This window comes from Patella vulgata, chromosome 3 (genome assembly GCF_932274485.2).
Source record: "Patella vulgata chromosome 3, xgPatVulg1.2, whole genome shotgun sequence".
Classification (NCBI taxonomy): domain Eukaryota; kingdom Metazoa; phylum Mollusca; class Gastropoda; family Patellidae; genus Patella; species Patella vulgata.
In genome coordinates this window covers 75,330,602-75,343,955 of record NC_065881.2, presented here as the reverse complement: position 1 = coordinate 75,343,955, position 13,354 = coordinate 75,330,602, and the positions used below count along the sequence as shown (strand labels likewise).

At 36.3% G+C, this 13,354-nt stretch overlaps 1 protein-coding gene across 2 annotated transcripts; it reads left to right on the top strand.

Annotated features, from left to right (window-relative positions):
• Window positions 1-19: 19 nt before the first annotated feature.
• Window positions 20-12,829, top strand: LOC126816043 (transient receptor potential cation channel subfamily M member-like 2). Of its 2 annotated transcripts, XM_050542170.2 has the most exons (13): window positions 20-114; window positions 724-824; window positions 1,129-1,235; window positions 1,923-2,169; window positions 2,849-2,920; window positions 4,462-4,590; window positions 5,450-5,704; window positions 6,080-6,257; window positions 6,975-8,097; window positions 9,108-9,228; window positions 10,423-10,537; window positions 10,671-10,715; window positions 11,251-12,829. In XM_050542170.2, the coding sequence occupies exons 1-9, from the start codon at window positions 99-101 to the stop codon at window positions 7,133-7,135; spliced, it is 1,266 nt and encodes a 421-aa protein (XP_050398127.2). In that variant the 5' UTR covers window positions 20-98; the 3' UTR covers window positions 7,136-8,097; window positions 9,108-9,228; window positions 10,423-10,537; window positions 10,671-10,715; window positions 11,251-12,829. The 2 variants fall into 2 exon arrangements, with proteins under 2 accessions (XP_050398127.2, XP_055956023.1); XM_056100048.1 differs by lacking the exon at window positions 6,975-8,097.
• Window positions 12,830-13,354: the final 525 nt, after the last annotated feature.

The window sequence follows — 13,354 nt, the reverse complement described above, 5'->3', positions numbered from 1 at the left end:
TGTAATTTCAGATAGACAACAACGATGAAATTCCAATTTTTGAAAAATTAAATGACTTTGGATATGGATCCCCCTTTCTTCCTAGTATAAAATGCCGAATGGATTTTGGTAAAGGTCAGTTTCAATTTACATCGCATCGTCAAAACTTATTAATTTGCTTTATTACGTCACTGGCAGAATACCTGTTCAGAAGAATCGCTTATTGGTGTATTTGTAGGTTGGCATGCGTGCGACGATATGAATAAAATAGAAAACAATAACCGGAATTACTATAGGTATGGTTTAATGGTCGAGAGCGAGACGTTACATTTAGTAATATATTGATACTGCACGAGGCGTCAGCCGAGTGTTGTTTCAATATATCACACTATATCTTTAGATCGAGACCATTAAACAACTTATAATACAGACACTATCCCGCACGTGCTTTTCAATGAAATACGTCACGCGAGTCCAATATTTCATCTAGTATAGACAATATATGATTGGCAAGTTGCCCGTACATTATTAGAAATAATGGTACGCCAACATCAAAGGATGACGTCACATCTGTATTTTAAATATTAATAGGGTAGCTAGATTGTGCTAAAGTATTACTTTTCATTTGAAGGTTTGTTTTCTGAAAGAACACGTTAACTGCCAGTTATGCCAGGCCAATTCTCGACCAAGGAAATATCCAGGAATATTGACAGTCACTTTTATGTGTCATTGTTTTTTTTTCAGTTAAAGCTGATGAAGTAACTTTAGGACTGGAACAGATGTTTGTATTGAGTGTCTTATTTAAAAAGCACGAAATGTCGAAGATAATTTGGACTGAATTAGATGTGCGTGCGAGTAGTTAATCTTTTACTTTTTTTAAATCATAACATTTTGATTATTTCCCAATCAGATGAGTTTATCTTCTTTGAGCGGCATTTAGCAATTGACATACGTAATACACACAAAAAAATAATATGGAACACAATTACTATTTTAATTAAAGCGACGTTTCGTTGAGGGTTCTGATCTCAACGTTTCAAGCAAATGATAATGAAAATAATGTACAGATGAGTTTAGGTATAAACTTTTATATCATATGTTATGCATTACGATGTTAACACTATTGGAATGGTATTTTTTTTAACACAGGAACCTGTTTTCGCTGCCTTAGCAGTCAAAAGATTACATCAGATTGTCATCGATTTGGCCGAGATAAAGGACTCAGAAATATTAATGACGTACGCAAAGATTTCAAAGTAAGCACATTACCTATTAGAAATAGTGTGGCTGGATGATAGTATGGTGACAGGTGGCAGTGACTGTTCTTGTAATAGAGTCTGGGCCCACGCTGTCCGCCATCAGTAGCGTGTCTCTTCATCTTTGGTCCATAATTAGGAACTGTTGGTTTAGTGGGATGGCCAAATCCCAAGTCGCTGGAAACAGTAGTATTTTCAATATAATTATTTAACCAGTTTAATTATCTATCAGGAATATAGCACTTCTGGAAAATAACAAATACTTACATAAAGCGTGCACAGACCATGCTTATTCTTTTACGAGACCCCTGCTACTTACTACTACTTTTTATGGTTTACCGTTTTGTGAGACCATTTACCATAGGCTTGATTTTGCTTTTCGTTTTATTGCAATTTCGTATTTCATAACCCCTTTGGGACTAAGAACATATATTATTTGTATCTTCTTTGAATATCACACGTCATTCGGCGGATATCAATATTAAGTAAAATAAGGGAGGCAACTCTAAATTATATGAATTAATGTCTCAACACATATTGCATAAAATTTCCCAAGTTCAAAGCAAGAACTCATTTCATGTGTTCGCATTCCTGACAAATTTATTTTTTATCTTTAAGTTCTCTTTTTCAGTAGAGAGTCGAGTACTTTCGAATCATTAATTTACAGACTTTTAAATCATGTTTTAGTGAATTCACAGATCTAGCAGTAGGGGTCATTGATGCATGCTACGAAAATAAATCGTCTAACTACATATTACGTAGACAGTTAAAATATTGGAAAGATGGTTCTGTTTTATCAATAGCTTCAGAAGTAGAGAACAGGGTATTTATATCAAGACCAGCATGTCAAGAATTGCTAGATTCCATATGGTGGGGAAATGATAAATTGGAAAATAACACCCCGAGGACAAGAACAATATCGATAAAACGACCGGTTAGTATTAAATGAAATGAAATGGGGTTTAGCATCGATTGGGCTAATGAAAACTGGCAGGTACGCCATACCGTGTGTCATGGGTAACATTTTGCCTGGACAGCGACACTACAGTCTACTCTAATTTCGAATCCCAACTGTCAACGGTTCTTTTAGTGCACTACAATGTAAGTGCAATTATCTGTTGTCTCTTGGGGGGGGGGGGGTGGCTGAATGGTTAGCGTGTGCGCGCTGTATCATAAAGTCTGTCATTGAGTCGACTGGCGTGGTTTCGAATCCCCGGTAGTACGTGACAAGGAGTAGTGTCTCCTGTCCAACCTCGTGGGTTTTCTCCGGGTCCTCCGGTTTCCTCCCACTGCTAAAGACCCCTATGCGCTAGCGAATTATTGAAATAAAATAATATCATATGTTAGTCCCGAAATGACCTAGTTTGTGTCGATTGGACGTTAAACCCCATTTCTCCCTCTCTCTGTTGTCTCTTGTCGGGTTCTCCGTCCTGCACCACTGACAAGAGGAAACCACACCGGAAAATCCTGATGAACTTTCAATGACCTCAAGGTTAGAGAACTAACGTCTTTACTCCCCAGTGTCTTCATTAAATGAAATCATTTAAATAACTCCTTTTTGAAACACAGAATAAATTGTCCCAAAGACTCTTTGTATTGGTTTCTCCTTTCAGGTTTCTCTGAGGAAGCGAAGTCGACTGAAACAACTAAGTACAGCTCCAGTGGCGAAATTCTTGTTTAATTCTGTGAGTTAGTCTTTGATTTCAAAACAAGAAGCGACCTATTTATGTAAGGCACGAAACCCGGGCAAAAAAACATGTTTTAATGTGGGCTGATATATGATGTGTTATTTTGAGACACGCTCTTACGATAATGTCTGTGTCGAATGGTTAAGGGTTTATTTACTATTTTGTATTTGATTTTGTGCTTAAACATACATTATTCAAGAGCTAAATCTGCCTATTGCAGGTCTTTCTTTAGGCCTGAAATGTTTTCTAAATTATTAACTGGTCCAGGCCATAATCAACCCTCGATGGCATCTGATTCCTCAGATATTAAATAGATTAGAACGGTTAAGATATATATTTTGATTTAATCTAATAATGGAGGAGCGAGACTTAGCTTCGAACAACTAATGCGGTGGTTGAAATTATTGCACATGTCTTGTCAAACCTTCAATGGCTAATATCTTCGATCGCAATAGAGTAATTTGCATGAAATTTTCAAATTATTCATTTTACGTCATCTATGTTCGAACTATTATAGCAAAATGGCTAGCTCTTTATCTCAATCTTACATAATGTATCTTTAATGTGTCTACACAGGAACACATAATCAATTGTATATCAACAATAGCTATAGATATAGACTAAGAGATCAACACATAAACATCACGTCTTTTTAATTGACGTTGATCAGACGAAAACCTATTTAATTTGGGATAAGACAAATTGTAAACGTTTTAACCGTCACTGTGATTAGATGTGTATCTAATGGTTTGGTTTATTTCTCGAGGACGTCAATGTCGGGTCCTACTAATCACCGACATTGCAAGAACCAAAAAGCGTTTTTGTCAATATCGTCTACAGTATTGCTAGAACTGGCCGACACGCCAATATATGTTTTAAATATATAAATATGCATATTCTACACATCATATGCAAATTTTAAATAATTACATAAAAAATTGGCAAAATTATGAATAAGTGAAATTGGCAACGAAACATCTGCCCTTGTCGGTCGGTGGGGGGTTGGGTGGCCGAATGGTTAGCACGTGCGCGCTGTATCATAAGGCCTGTCATTGAGTCAACTGGTGTGGTTTCGAATCCCCGGTTGTACGTGACAAGGAGTTGGGTTGCCTGTCCAACCTCGTGGGATTTCTCCGGGTCCTCCAGTTTCCTCCCACTGCTAAAGACCCCTACGCGCAAGCGAATTATTGAAATAAAACTAAACCATATGTTAGTCCCGAAATGACCTAGTTTGTGTCAAGTGGACGTTAAACCCATTTCTCTCTCTCTCTCTCTCTCTCTCTCTTGTCGGTCGGTGATTAGCAAGATCGTTTTTATCAATATTTCAATCATCCATATTTTGTAAATTCTTTTATCTAAATTTATTTAACTTTGGACATGATGTGTAAAATGTGAATATCTATAACACAGCTTTCCTTGTCGATTACTTTTTGTAATACATTAGGCGATATTTACAAAAAATACAAAACACGCTCTTGTCGGAGATTAGTAGGAACGTTAATTTGTGATTCTAAAACTGAGAACATGTTGTATTTCAGCTCTCGTATATCGTATTTCTGGGGTTGTACAGTTACCACATGCTTGTTAGCTTTAAACCTCAGTTTAATGTTTTTGGTGGCATTCTCTGTTTCTGGGTTTTCACTTTGGTTTGTGAAGAAATTAGACAGGTACGTAATGAAACTGTGACTGTGCATTGTTTGTTATGATACCCTTATATGAAATACAGATTACATTTACTTAGAAGTCTTTGCTTGATAATGTCGAGAGAACCCGCGTCGAAACATCGCCAGAAATAAACTTTTAAGTAACTTGTATACTTTATAATTTTGCCATATGTTATTCTCATTCAGTTACTAAATGTCACTTAAACAATTTATGCGTTAGTATGTTGGATCAGAAATGGTAAAATAATATTAATACTAGTAATAACATTATTTAATGAAGCAACCTATTCAGTTTGCAACATGTCATAAACGATATATGTAAAAATATTTACTAGATGCTAATGTTTTTAAAAAAACAAAAAACATAAATTATGTTAGTTCTTGGATATATTTCCACGTAGTTAATGTAATTCGGAAATGAAATAGAGTTAGCGTCCTTTCTATCTTCATCAACCGGGTTAATGAAGACGGGCATATCCCGTATCGTGTACTGTGATGGCAATATTGGCCAGACAACAGCGTTTCCGCTTACTCTTCGTTGATTTCCAAGGGTATACAGAACCTGCGTTTTTCATCTCATCTAGACGACTATACGATGTTCCTTGTCAATCTTACCAATTTTGCCATCCTGCAACTCTAAGAAGGAGAAACCATGCTAACAAATCCGGAGAAACTTCCTCGATCAACATTAGGATCAAACCCGGGACATCCTGGTAATAAAACCAGTCACCGTGGCTCCAATTACACTTTTCATTTATCCTATATTGTTGGTATATATTTCTTTGCATACTGAGACGATCACTATAGTTCAAGGTTTGTTCTTTTGTAAAATATAATATACATATTTTATTTTTTTCTTTAGCTCTCGATCATCAAATCAAATTCGACGGAATCAATGCTCGGGAAATATATAGGCCAGTCATTAAATATATTAGACATATTAACCGTCAGTTTGTTTATAATTGGAATAATATTAAGATCTGTACCAAACGCTTCAAGCTTCGAGGCAGCCAGAGTGGTATTTTGCATTAATTTAATATTGTGTTTTGTCCGGTTACTGCGCATGTTTGTACCAAATGAGCAACTCGGACCCAAACTTGTTATGATAAACAGAATGGTAAGTTTTTTTTCCAGCAATATTCAGGGGTGGGTGTCTGAATGGTTTAACGCTTGCGCTTTAGATCATAAGGCCTGGCACTGAGTCAAGTGGTTTCTATACCCCGCCTCTATGTGACATGGAGTAGAGTTGCCTGTCCAATGTCATGAGTTCCTCAGGGTCCTCCAGATTTGTAACAATTTACTGACAGAATTATTCCCCGTGATTTATGATACCGTGTCAACACCCTGGAGATGTTCGACTAGACGAAATTGTAATGACTATCTTCATAACAAGTCACGTGAATACTGTTTATTTTAGATCTGGCGAGATTTGTTTCCATAATTGGCCATCGTCATAAGTCATAACAAACTGACGTGATACTGTTTATTTTAGATCTGGCGAGATTTGTTGCCTTTCTTGGCCATCTTCGTGCTGTTTATAGTAGCTTATGCTATTGCATCAGAAGCTATATTATATCCAAACACAGAACTCACATGGAAACTGGTTTATCAACTACCTCGAAAGGCATACTGGCAAATTTACGGCGAATTGTTCTTGGAAAATATTGAAGGTAATGTCAGATAATGTGTATAGATAATAAACTAATATAATTACACTTTTAGATGTGATTTCGATTCGGACTTTTAGTTCCATTCACTGTGTATAATTTATTCTTCGCGAATCTATATTTCATTGAGATGCAGTCATATTATCCTTATTTTTAAATCATTCCAATGAATAAAAGAATCCCTTTCAAAATATGTCTCTGAGTTTGTAGGTGGCTAAGCGATCGTATGTAAAAACAGTGGTTCTCAGAGACTTCACTTAAACAGTGACACAATCGTCTAGAAATTATTAAAACATCTCAAATCAAGACCTATTAAAACCCATCCTTTTGAAAAAATGTTATACGATTGATTAAAACATTTAACCTTGTGCGCTTTGATCATGCCTCAGTGTGTTATCCTATTCAATAGAATAAACAGGGACAAAGGAATGGCTCCGGGTATTCCACAGCTGGTGGTTATTCACATTCGGCACACATATAACTATCTGAATGGCGGGCATATTCAAAACTGAGTATACCATTGTGTTATGCGGTTCTAATCTGTTTACATTTTTCATACTAACAAAACATTTTCAATAAATACTTATTTTTTCGACTATAAAATCGCTAATGTAGAAATTAAAATGGAACATTTAGGTTGTAGATGAAACCTGATTGACAGATTATTAATGAGGACTCTGGAGCTCAGATATTTGAATGTCGTTGACCGTTTTCTTACAGGCGATGTTGATTGTACTGATGATCCAGCTTTATACGAGGACTACAATCAACTACGATGTCCATCTGAAGTGGGCAAATATGTCGCAGCTATTCTACTTGGTATATATGTACTGTTTACTAATGTTCTATTGTTGAATTTACTGATTGCTATGTTCAGGTAAATAATTATAGTACTTACTTCCAACAGAAATAGGCCAAACGATTAGCAAGGCTATTGGCGTTGACTCAGGGTGGGGAAGCATTTCAGGAAGCATTCCGTTTTCTTCATATTTGAAATCAGTCCTGCTAATTTCGTTGTACAAGCTGCCCAACAGTTCCATGTGTCCCCCTTCCTCACATTTCACAGTACTCGAGTCAAAGAGCTGACCAAGGGCATTACCAAATATCTACAGGCCAATGAGCATGGTTAAAGCAACGTTAAGATCTTTAAGCCCTTTGAAATACTTAGCAAACCTAAGCAAATCGGAAATAGGCGCTACTTTCAATGGAAATGTGTTAATATGGGTTTTAACGACCTAAGTTTCAGCGCCCATGGGGCTAATAAAGACGGTATACGCCATGCAGTGTGCTATGAAGACAGTTATAAGCCATGCAGTGTGCGGAGTTTCCGTCTACGTGTCATCAAATTCAATTGTGATGGGTTCTTTTACGGGTGGATCTGGTGTTCGTTCTATCTGAACGACTACACACTTGTTCCTTGCCAAACCCCCAGTACTGTATTACTGGTTTGGCAAAAGGCTGGAAAATCCAAATGAACTTCTGAATCGTACTCAAGACCTGCTTGTTAGGGAGCCAGCGTGGACTTTGGGAAACGTTGATTGCCTGAAATTCAGCAGTATAGATCAATATCAATGAAATACTAGTTTAAACCATCCATGTCAGTCTTTTCTGTATCTTAACAGTTATACATTCTCAAGTATACAAGACCAATCTCATCTGTACTGGTGTTTGAATTATCTCCACTTGGTTCAAGAATATTATGCACGCCCTGTTCTTCCACCTCCGCTGATTATCTGTGAACATCTGTATAGATTGTATAAATCTTGTAGAGCTCGATGTGGCAATTTAAACAAAGTTGAAGATGGTTTTAATCCAGAATCATATAACTCTTGCTCAAATTTTGGTATGTTATTTTAATAATAACGGTGAATGTGGCGGGTTTCGAGTAGGGAGTGTGCTATATGCATGTTTATAAGAGTCGATAGTAGTTTAAACGATTAAAAAAACTGGCCTCGTGGAAAGAAACTATTTATTCTTCTTAAGCTGATTAAATGTTCCATGCTAATAAAAAGTTTACGGATTTAAATTTAACAATGATATCTGTCGGTGGTATTTTAGATAATTGAAATTAAAAATTATGTGCCGTCGTGGCCCCGATAGAGGTGAATTATATTTCACTTGTCAACTGGCCAGTATAATGTGAATTTTACATAGCCTTAATAAGACGTTAAAGTTGCAATAGCAAATCATCAAGTTATATTTTTAAAATGTATGAAAATAAAGCCTTAAAATAGATGGTATCCATAAACAGTCCTACCTTGTTAAAGAATAATCCTATTAATCCTATAATTCGCTATTGCCAGCTGAGAAATTGGCAAAAATATCATTTTTAACTTCAAATTCCAACGTTGGAAAATGGCTGCCCCATGTTGTCAATAGCAAAACAGGGGAGGTAATTGTGTTGTTATTTCCTGTGTCATAGATTTTTAAGGGTGGGAAATAATGCCCATGATCGTATAATAGTGATTTGATAACCTATTGAGCAAAAGACATAGAAATAATTATGTTTTGACTTTCTTAGAAAATTTAAATTTCTCGCTTTAACTGCGATCAAATTATATAATTTTTGACAACTTTGTATTTTGCTAATACTACTTCTTATGCGTGGTAATTCTTGTGTATGGTCTATATTTGATACTTAGTATGAAAGACTGTGGCTGTTATCAACACCGCACTCAACCCGCCGACAAATTTTATATTCTTTACCATATACCTATACAGTAGTAGTCTGAAACTTTGGTAATCTGACATGTGTCAATTGGTTCTGTGCCTTACTATCTACCAGGAATATACTATAGTAAAGCTTGAATGCATAGTGCAATTAATTTTCCAACGGTTCTATTCGTATTCCAGATGTTAATTTAGATTATAAAACACATCTGTATTATGACAATGTTGAACGACGGGAGGCTAAAGCTTGTTTACAGAAAAGAAAAGAAGAATTTTTCGATAATTCTAAACACGTTTTTCAAAGGTATGTCAAGAGTCACTCAAACCCTTTCTTTTGGCCTATGGGGACAAAAGCAATCAAATTATACTGGAAATATATTCAAATTAATATTGGCACTTTATGAAATTGAATAATATTTTACGTTTATGTCATGACGGGGTTAGTCTGCTTTCGAAATTAAGAAGGCTTAAGCGGATAACCAATAAAATATAAAGTAGTATGAATAGTACAATAAACCAGGAAGTTAGGTTGATATTTCTTTTAACTGTTTCAATATGGCGGAGTATCGGGTTCAAAATGCAATATAGGGTAAAAAGCAGAAATTCAAAGTAAGAAGAGGAAATTTCTTATCCAGAAGGGTATCTTTACGGTGGAAACCTATAACTTTCATTCTGAGAGTTTAAAGTTGAAAAGCTTCAGGTTTTAATGCACTTTTTTATTCTCTACCTTTTACTATAGATAGCAATTTGAACCCGACCCGATACCCCGCCATATTGGGGGATAGGATGGTCGAATGTTTAGCACATGCGCGCTGTATCATAAGGTCTATCATTGAGTAAACTGGTGTGGTTTTGGTTGCCCGGTTGTACGTGATAAGGAGTAGGGTCGCCTGTCCAACCTCGTGGGTTTTCTCCGGATCCCCCGGTTTCCTCCCAGTCCCACTGCCAAAGAGCCCTAATCACAAGCGAATTATTAAAATAAAATTAAGCCATATGCTAGTCCCAAAATGACCTAGTTTGTGTCGAGTGAACGTTAAACCTTATATCTGTCTCTGTCTCTGTCTCTCTCTCTCTCTCTCTCTCTCTCTCCCATGGAATTTAAATGACTTTCCAACACAACACTTTGGTTATTTTAAGACTAACATGTAATGATTGTTATTTCTATGATTACTTCAGTATGCGTCGTTGGGAAAATCTGCCCACCCTCCCACAATTTCCAACTGCCACGTCAATATGTAAACGGGTTAACCCCCGCTTTTTGTTCCCCCCGAACGACTAGGCAGGCTTTTCTTGTCAACCCCGCAGACATCAACACTGACAAGTGATGGCCGGGATGGAAAACCCTTGAAGGTTCTTCTCGACCTGTGTCAGGATTCGAATCCTCGAGGATATAAAAGAGAAAATATAAATTATATGTTTATGCCTTAAAATAGAATTAATTATCTAAGTTACAATACATGTCTATATATATATATATGAATTAATTATTATTTACAAGATTGCAGTCTGATCTAGAAGAGTTTATAAATACACCCAAGTCTGAGAAACCTTCATTAAACAAAGATGATTTCAGAACAGAAATAAAAAAGCTGAGACAGTCATTCAAAAAAGAGGTAGGGTCATATTGCCCTCACTTTAAATATTATAATAGCAAAATCATTTTCGGGAGCCGCGGGGGCTGTTTTATGTCTACTGACATGTATACAGATATTCTAGACCTGTAAATTTAATGAATATATTTTACAGATAAGCAAAGTTCAGAAAGAAATAACCAAAACGGTAGATGATAAGGTGAGCAGAGTATACCTCTACGGTATTATTTATTTTGACTCTTCAAGCAGGATACAGATATTAACGGCCTCTCATCTTTTTATTACTATATACTTGTACGAATTCATGGTTTATTACTATGTGTACGAATACATGGTTATTACTACATGTACAAATGGTTTATTACTATGTGTACGAATTCGTGGTTTATTACTCTGTATACGAATTCGTGGTTTATTACTCTGTGTACGAATTCGTGGTTTATTACTATATATTTGTACGAATTCATGGTTTCTTTACGAATTCATGGTTTCTTTACGAATTCATGGTTTATTACTATATACATATACGAAGTACGAATTCATGGTTTATTACTATACACATGTACGAACTACAAATTCATGGTTTATTACTATACACATGTACGTATTTTGGGATTTATTAGCAGTTCGTGTATTTTGTTTTTCCCTTTGCATTTTACAACAATCCCATAATAGGGACGTTAAACCCGATTTCATTTCATTTCGTTTTTACTGTTTTGTGTTCAAAATTGTAGATTAACGAGACGTTGAAAGAGCTGATGAACTCGCCAAGGAAACCATAAAGGACTATGGCAGTAACCGGAATTCAGATCAGTACTCAGATTATAATATTACCAATGAACATTTATAGCGAGGCCTTCAGATAATATGTGAAATTCTCTTTTGTTAATGTTCAACTTTATGTATTTTAAAATTTTTTTTTCAATGGAGCACATGTTGAAACTAATTCAGATCTTGCGTGTTCTATATTTAACACATTTTAAACATCACGATTAAAATGTGTCATGTTTGCTGTGATCAATCCCTTTATACAAACATTTTAATTCTCACCGGTTTAATGTTACTAGTGATGTTTAAATTAGGCATCATTTCGGAGTTCCAATTCTGCCTACCTACAGATTATTATTATATGTGTTGGCGCTTTATGTCGTCATCCTGTCCGTCGATCCGTCAACAATTGACTTGTCAACGCGATAGAAGCTACAGTTTTTGACATTCCTGAGTAATTCCCCTTTGCCGAAAACCGTAGTTATTAACTGATATTTTTCAAATTGGGTGGGAAGCATTGGGGTCATGAGAGGATGAACCCTAGTGACTTTCAGGGTACCGCGATGTTTCGTTCCGGGGTTATTCGCCTTTTCAGAAAACATCGTGTGCGCGATAGCGGCTGTAGTTTTTAACGGATGCTTTTGTAATTTGGTGGAAAGCATTGGAGCCATTAATCGATGAACCCTATTGCTTTTCAGCATTCCGCGAGTCCCAAATTTTTAACCGATTTTTGACAAATTTGATGGGAAGCATGCATTATATGTGATTCATGTGAGGATGAACCCTTTGCCAAAAGCACTGTTAACGCGATACAGACTATAGTATTGGGGTCCGGAGGGATGAGGTATGTCGATTTTCAGCGTTCTAATACTTTATATCTACGAGTAATATCCCCTCCCAATCACCCTTGTATTTAACGGATCTCTTTCAAGGATTGAGGTAATGAGAGGATGAATCCTGTCGATATTAAACGTTCTGCAAGTTTCCGTTCAAATTTTCTCAATCTCCAAGTTTTCATTTGGGATAAGCTGCAGTTGAGACAAAGCTGTTGTTTGGGCGTATTTCGCGCTTTGCATGGCTTTCGTTTTAGAAAATACTACAGTATATTGTTATATCTGTATGTGTTTGATTTTATCAAACTGTTTTATTTCGTGGTGCAGGACGGAGGGAATGGCAACTGTCTAGTCGTTCGGATGAGACAAATCACCGAGGTCCCGTGTATACATTGGCTTGCAGGTTAAAGATCCCTTGGCAGATGAAATTCGATATAAGAGTAGACGATAGTGCCGCTGCCCCGGCAAAATGTCTCGCATAGCACACTGTATGGCGTATGCCCGTCTTCATTAGCCAAGTCGGAGCAGAACAATAAGGCGTTAAACCCCATTTCATTTCATTTCAGTTTTTTATTTTCTGTAATCTGTATAAGTTCCACGATAAACTTTATATTATAGCGTGCAGCAATTTGCATTATTGGAAATGGAATGTTAGTGATAGCTGAAACCCTGTTTACAAAAGAGCACGTAACTTTAAAGGGTCACCATTGTTGCAATTATTATTTTATTTTGATTTAGAATTATACAAATGATGCTAGAATAAATGTAAAGCTATGAAGTAAAAATTTTGCTGATATATGAACTTATAAAACCATATAGGAGGCAGGCCACCATTACATTTCAGCATCTCGTTACTCTGTAGAAATAGAAGCGGAAGAATAACCTATAGTTACATGTTTTAGTATGCAACTTCAAGCTTGTGTATCTCAAATATTATTGGTCAACATCATACAGAATATGGAATAAAGAATATGGGGTCAAGAATATTGAGGAGGCGCGGGGGGGGGGGGGGGTGCAGACCAGAAGTAACATTGAAGGCAATGAGTAAATCAATAGTGGTCTGCATCCGTTTGGTTGTAAGAGTTACGTCCCTTGAATGGTATTTCGATTGAACGTATTCAAGTGAGAGAGAGATGGCGTTTAACGAGTTATTTCGAGATATGGTCTATCTTTATTTCAACAATTTTAACGACCACTCAACACGAAGTAGGTTATTAAGTGCAAGAAAGTTAGAAAG

What these genes read in the sequence shown, in the direction of transcription:
- LOC126816043 (XM_056100048.1), top strand. An exon ending in CAATATCGATAAAACGACCG is followed by an intron (nt 2,170 to 2,848) that starts GTTAGTATTAAA and finishes TTCTCCTTTCAG; the next exon opens with GTTTCTCTGAGGAAGCGAAG. An exon ending in GTTCTTGGAAAATATTGAAG is followed by an intron (nt 6,258 to 9,107) that starts GTAATGTCAGAT and finishes TTCGTATTCCAG; the next exon opens with ATGTTAATTTAGATTATAAA.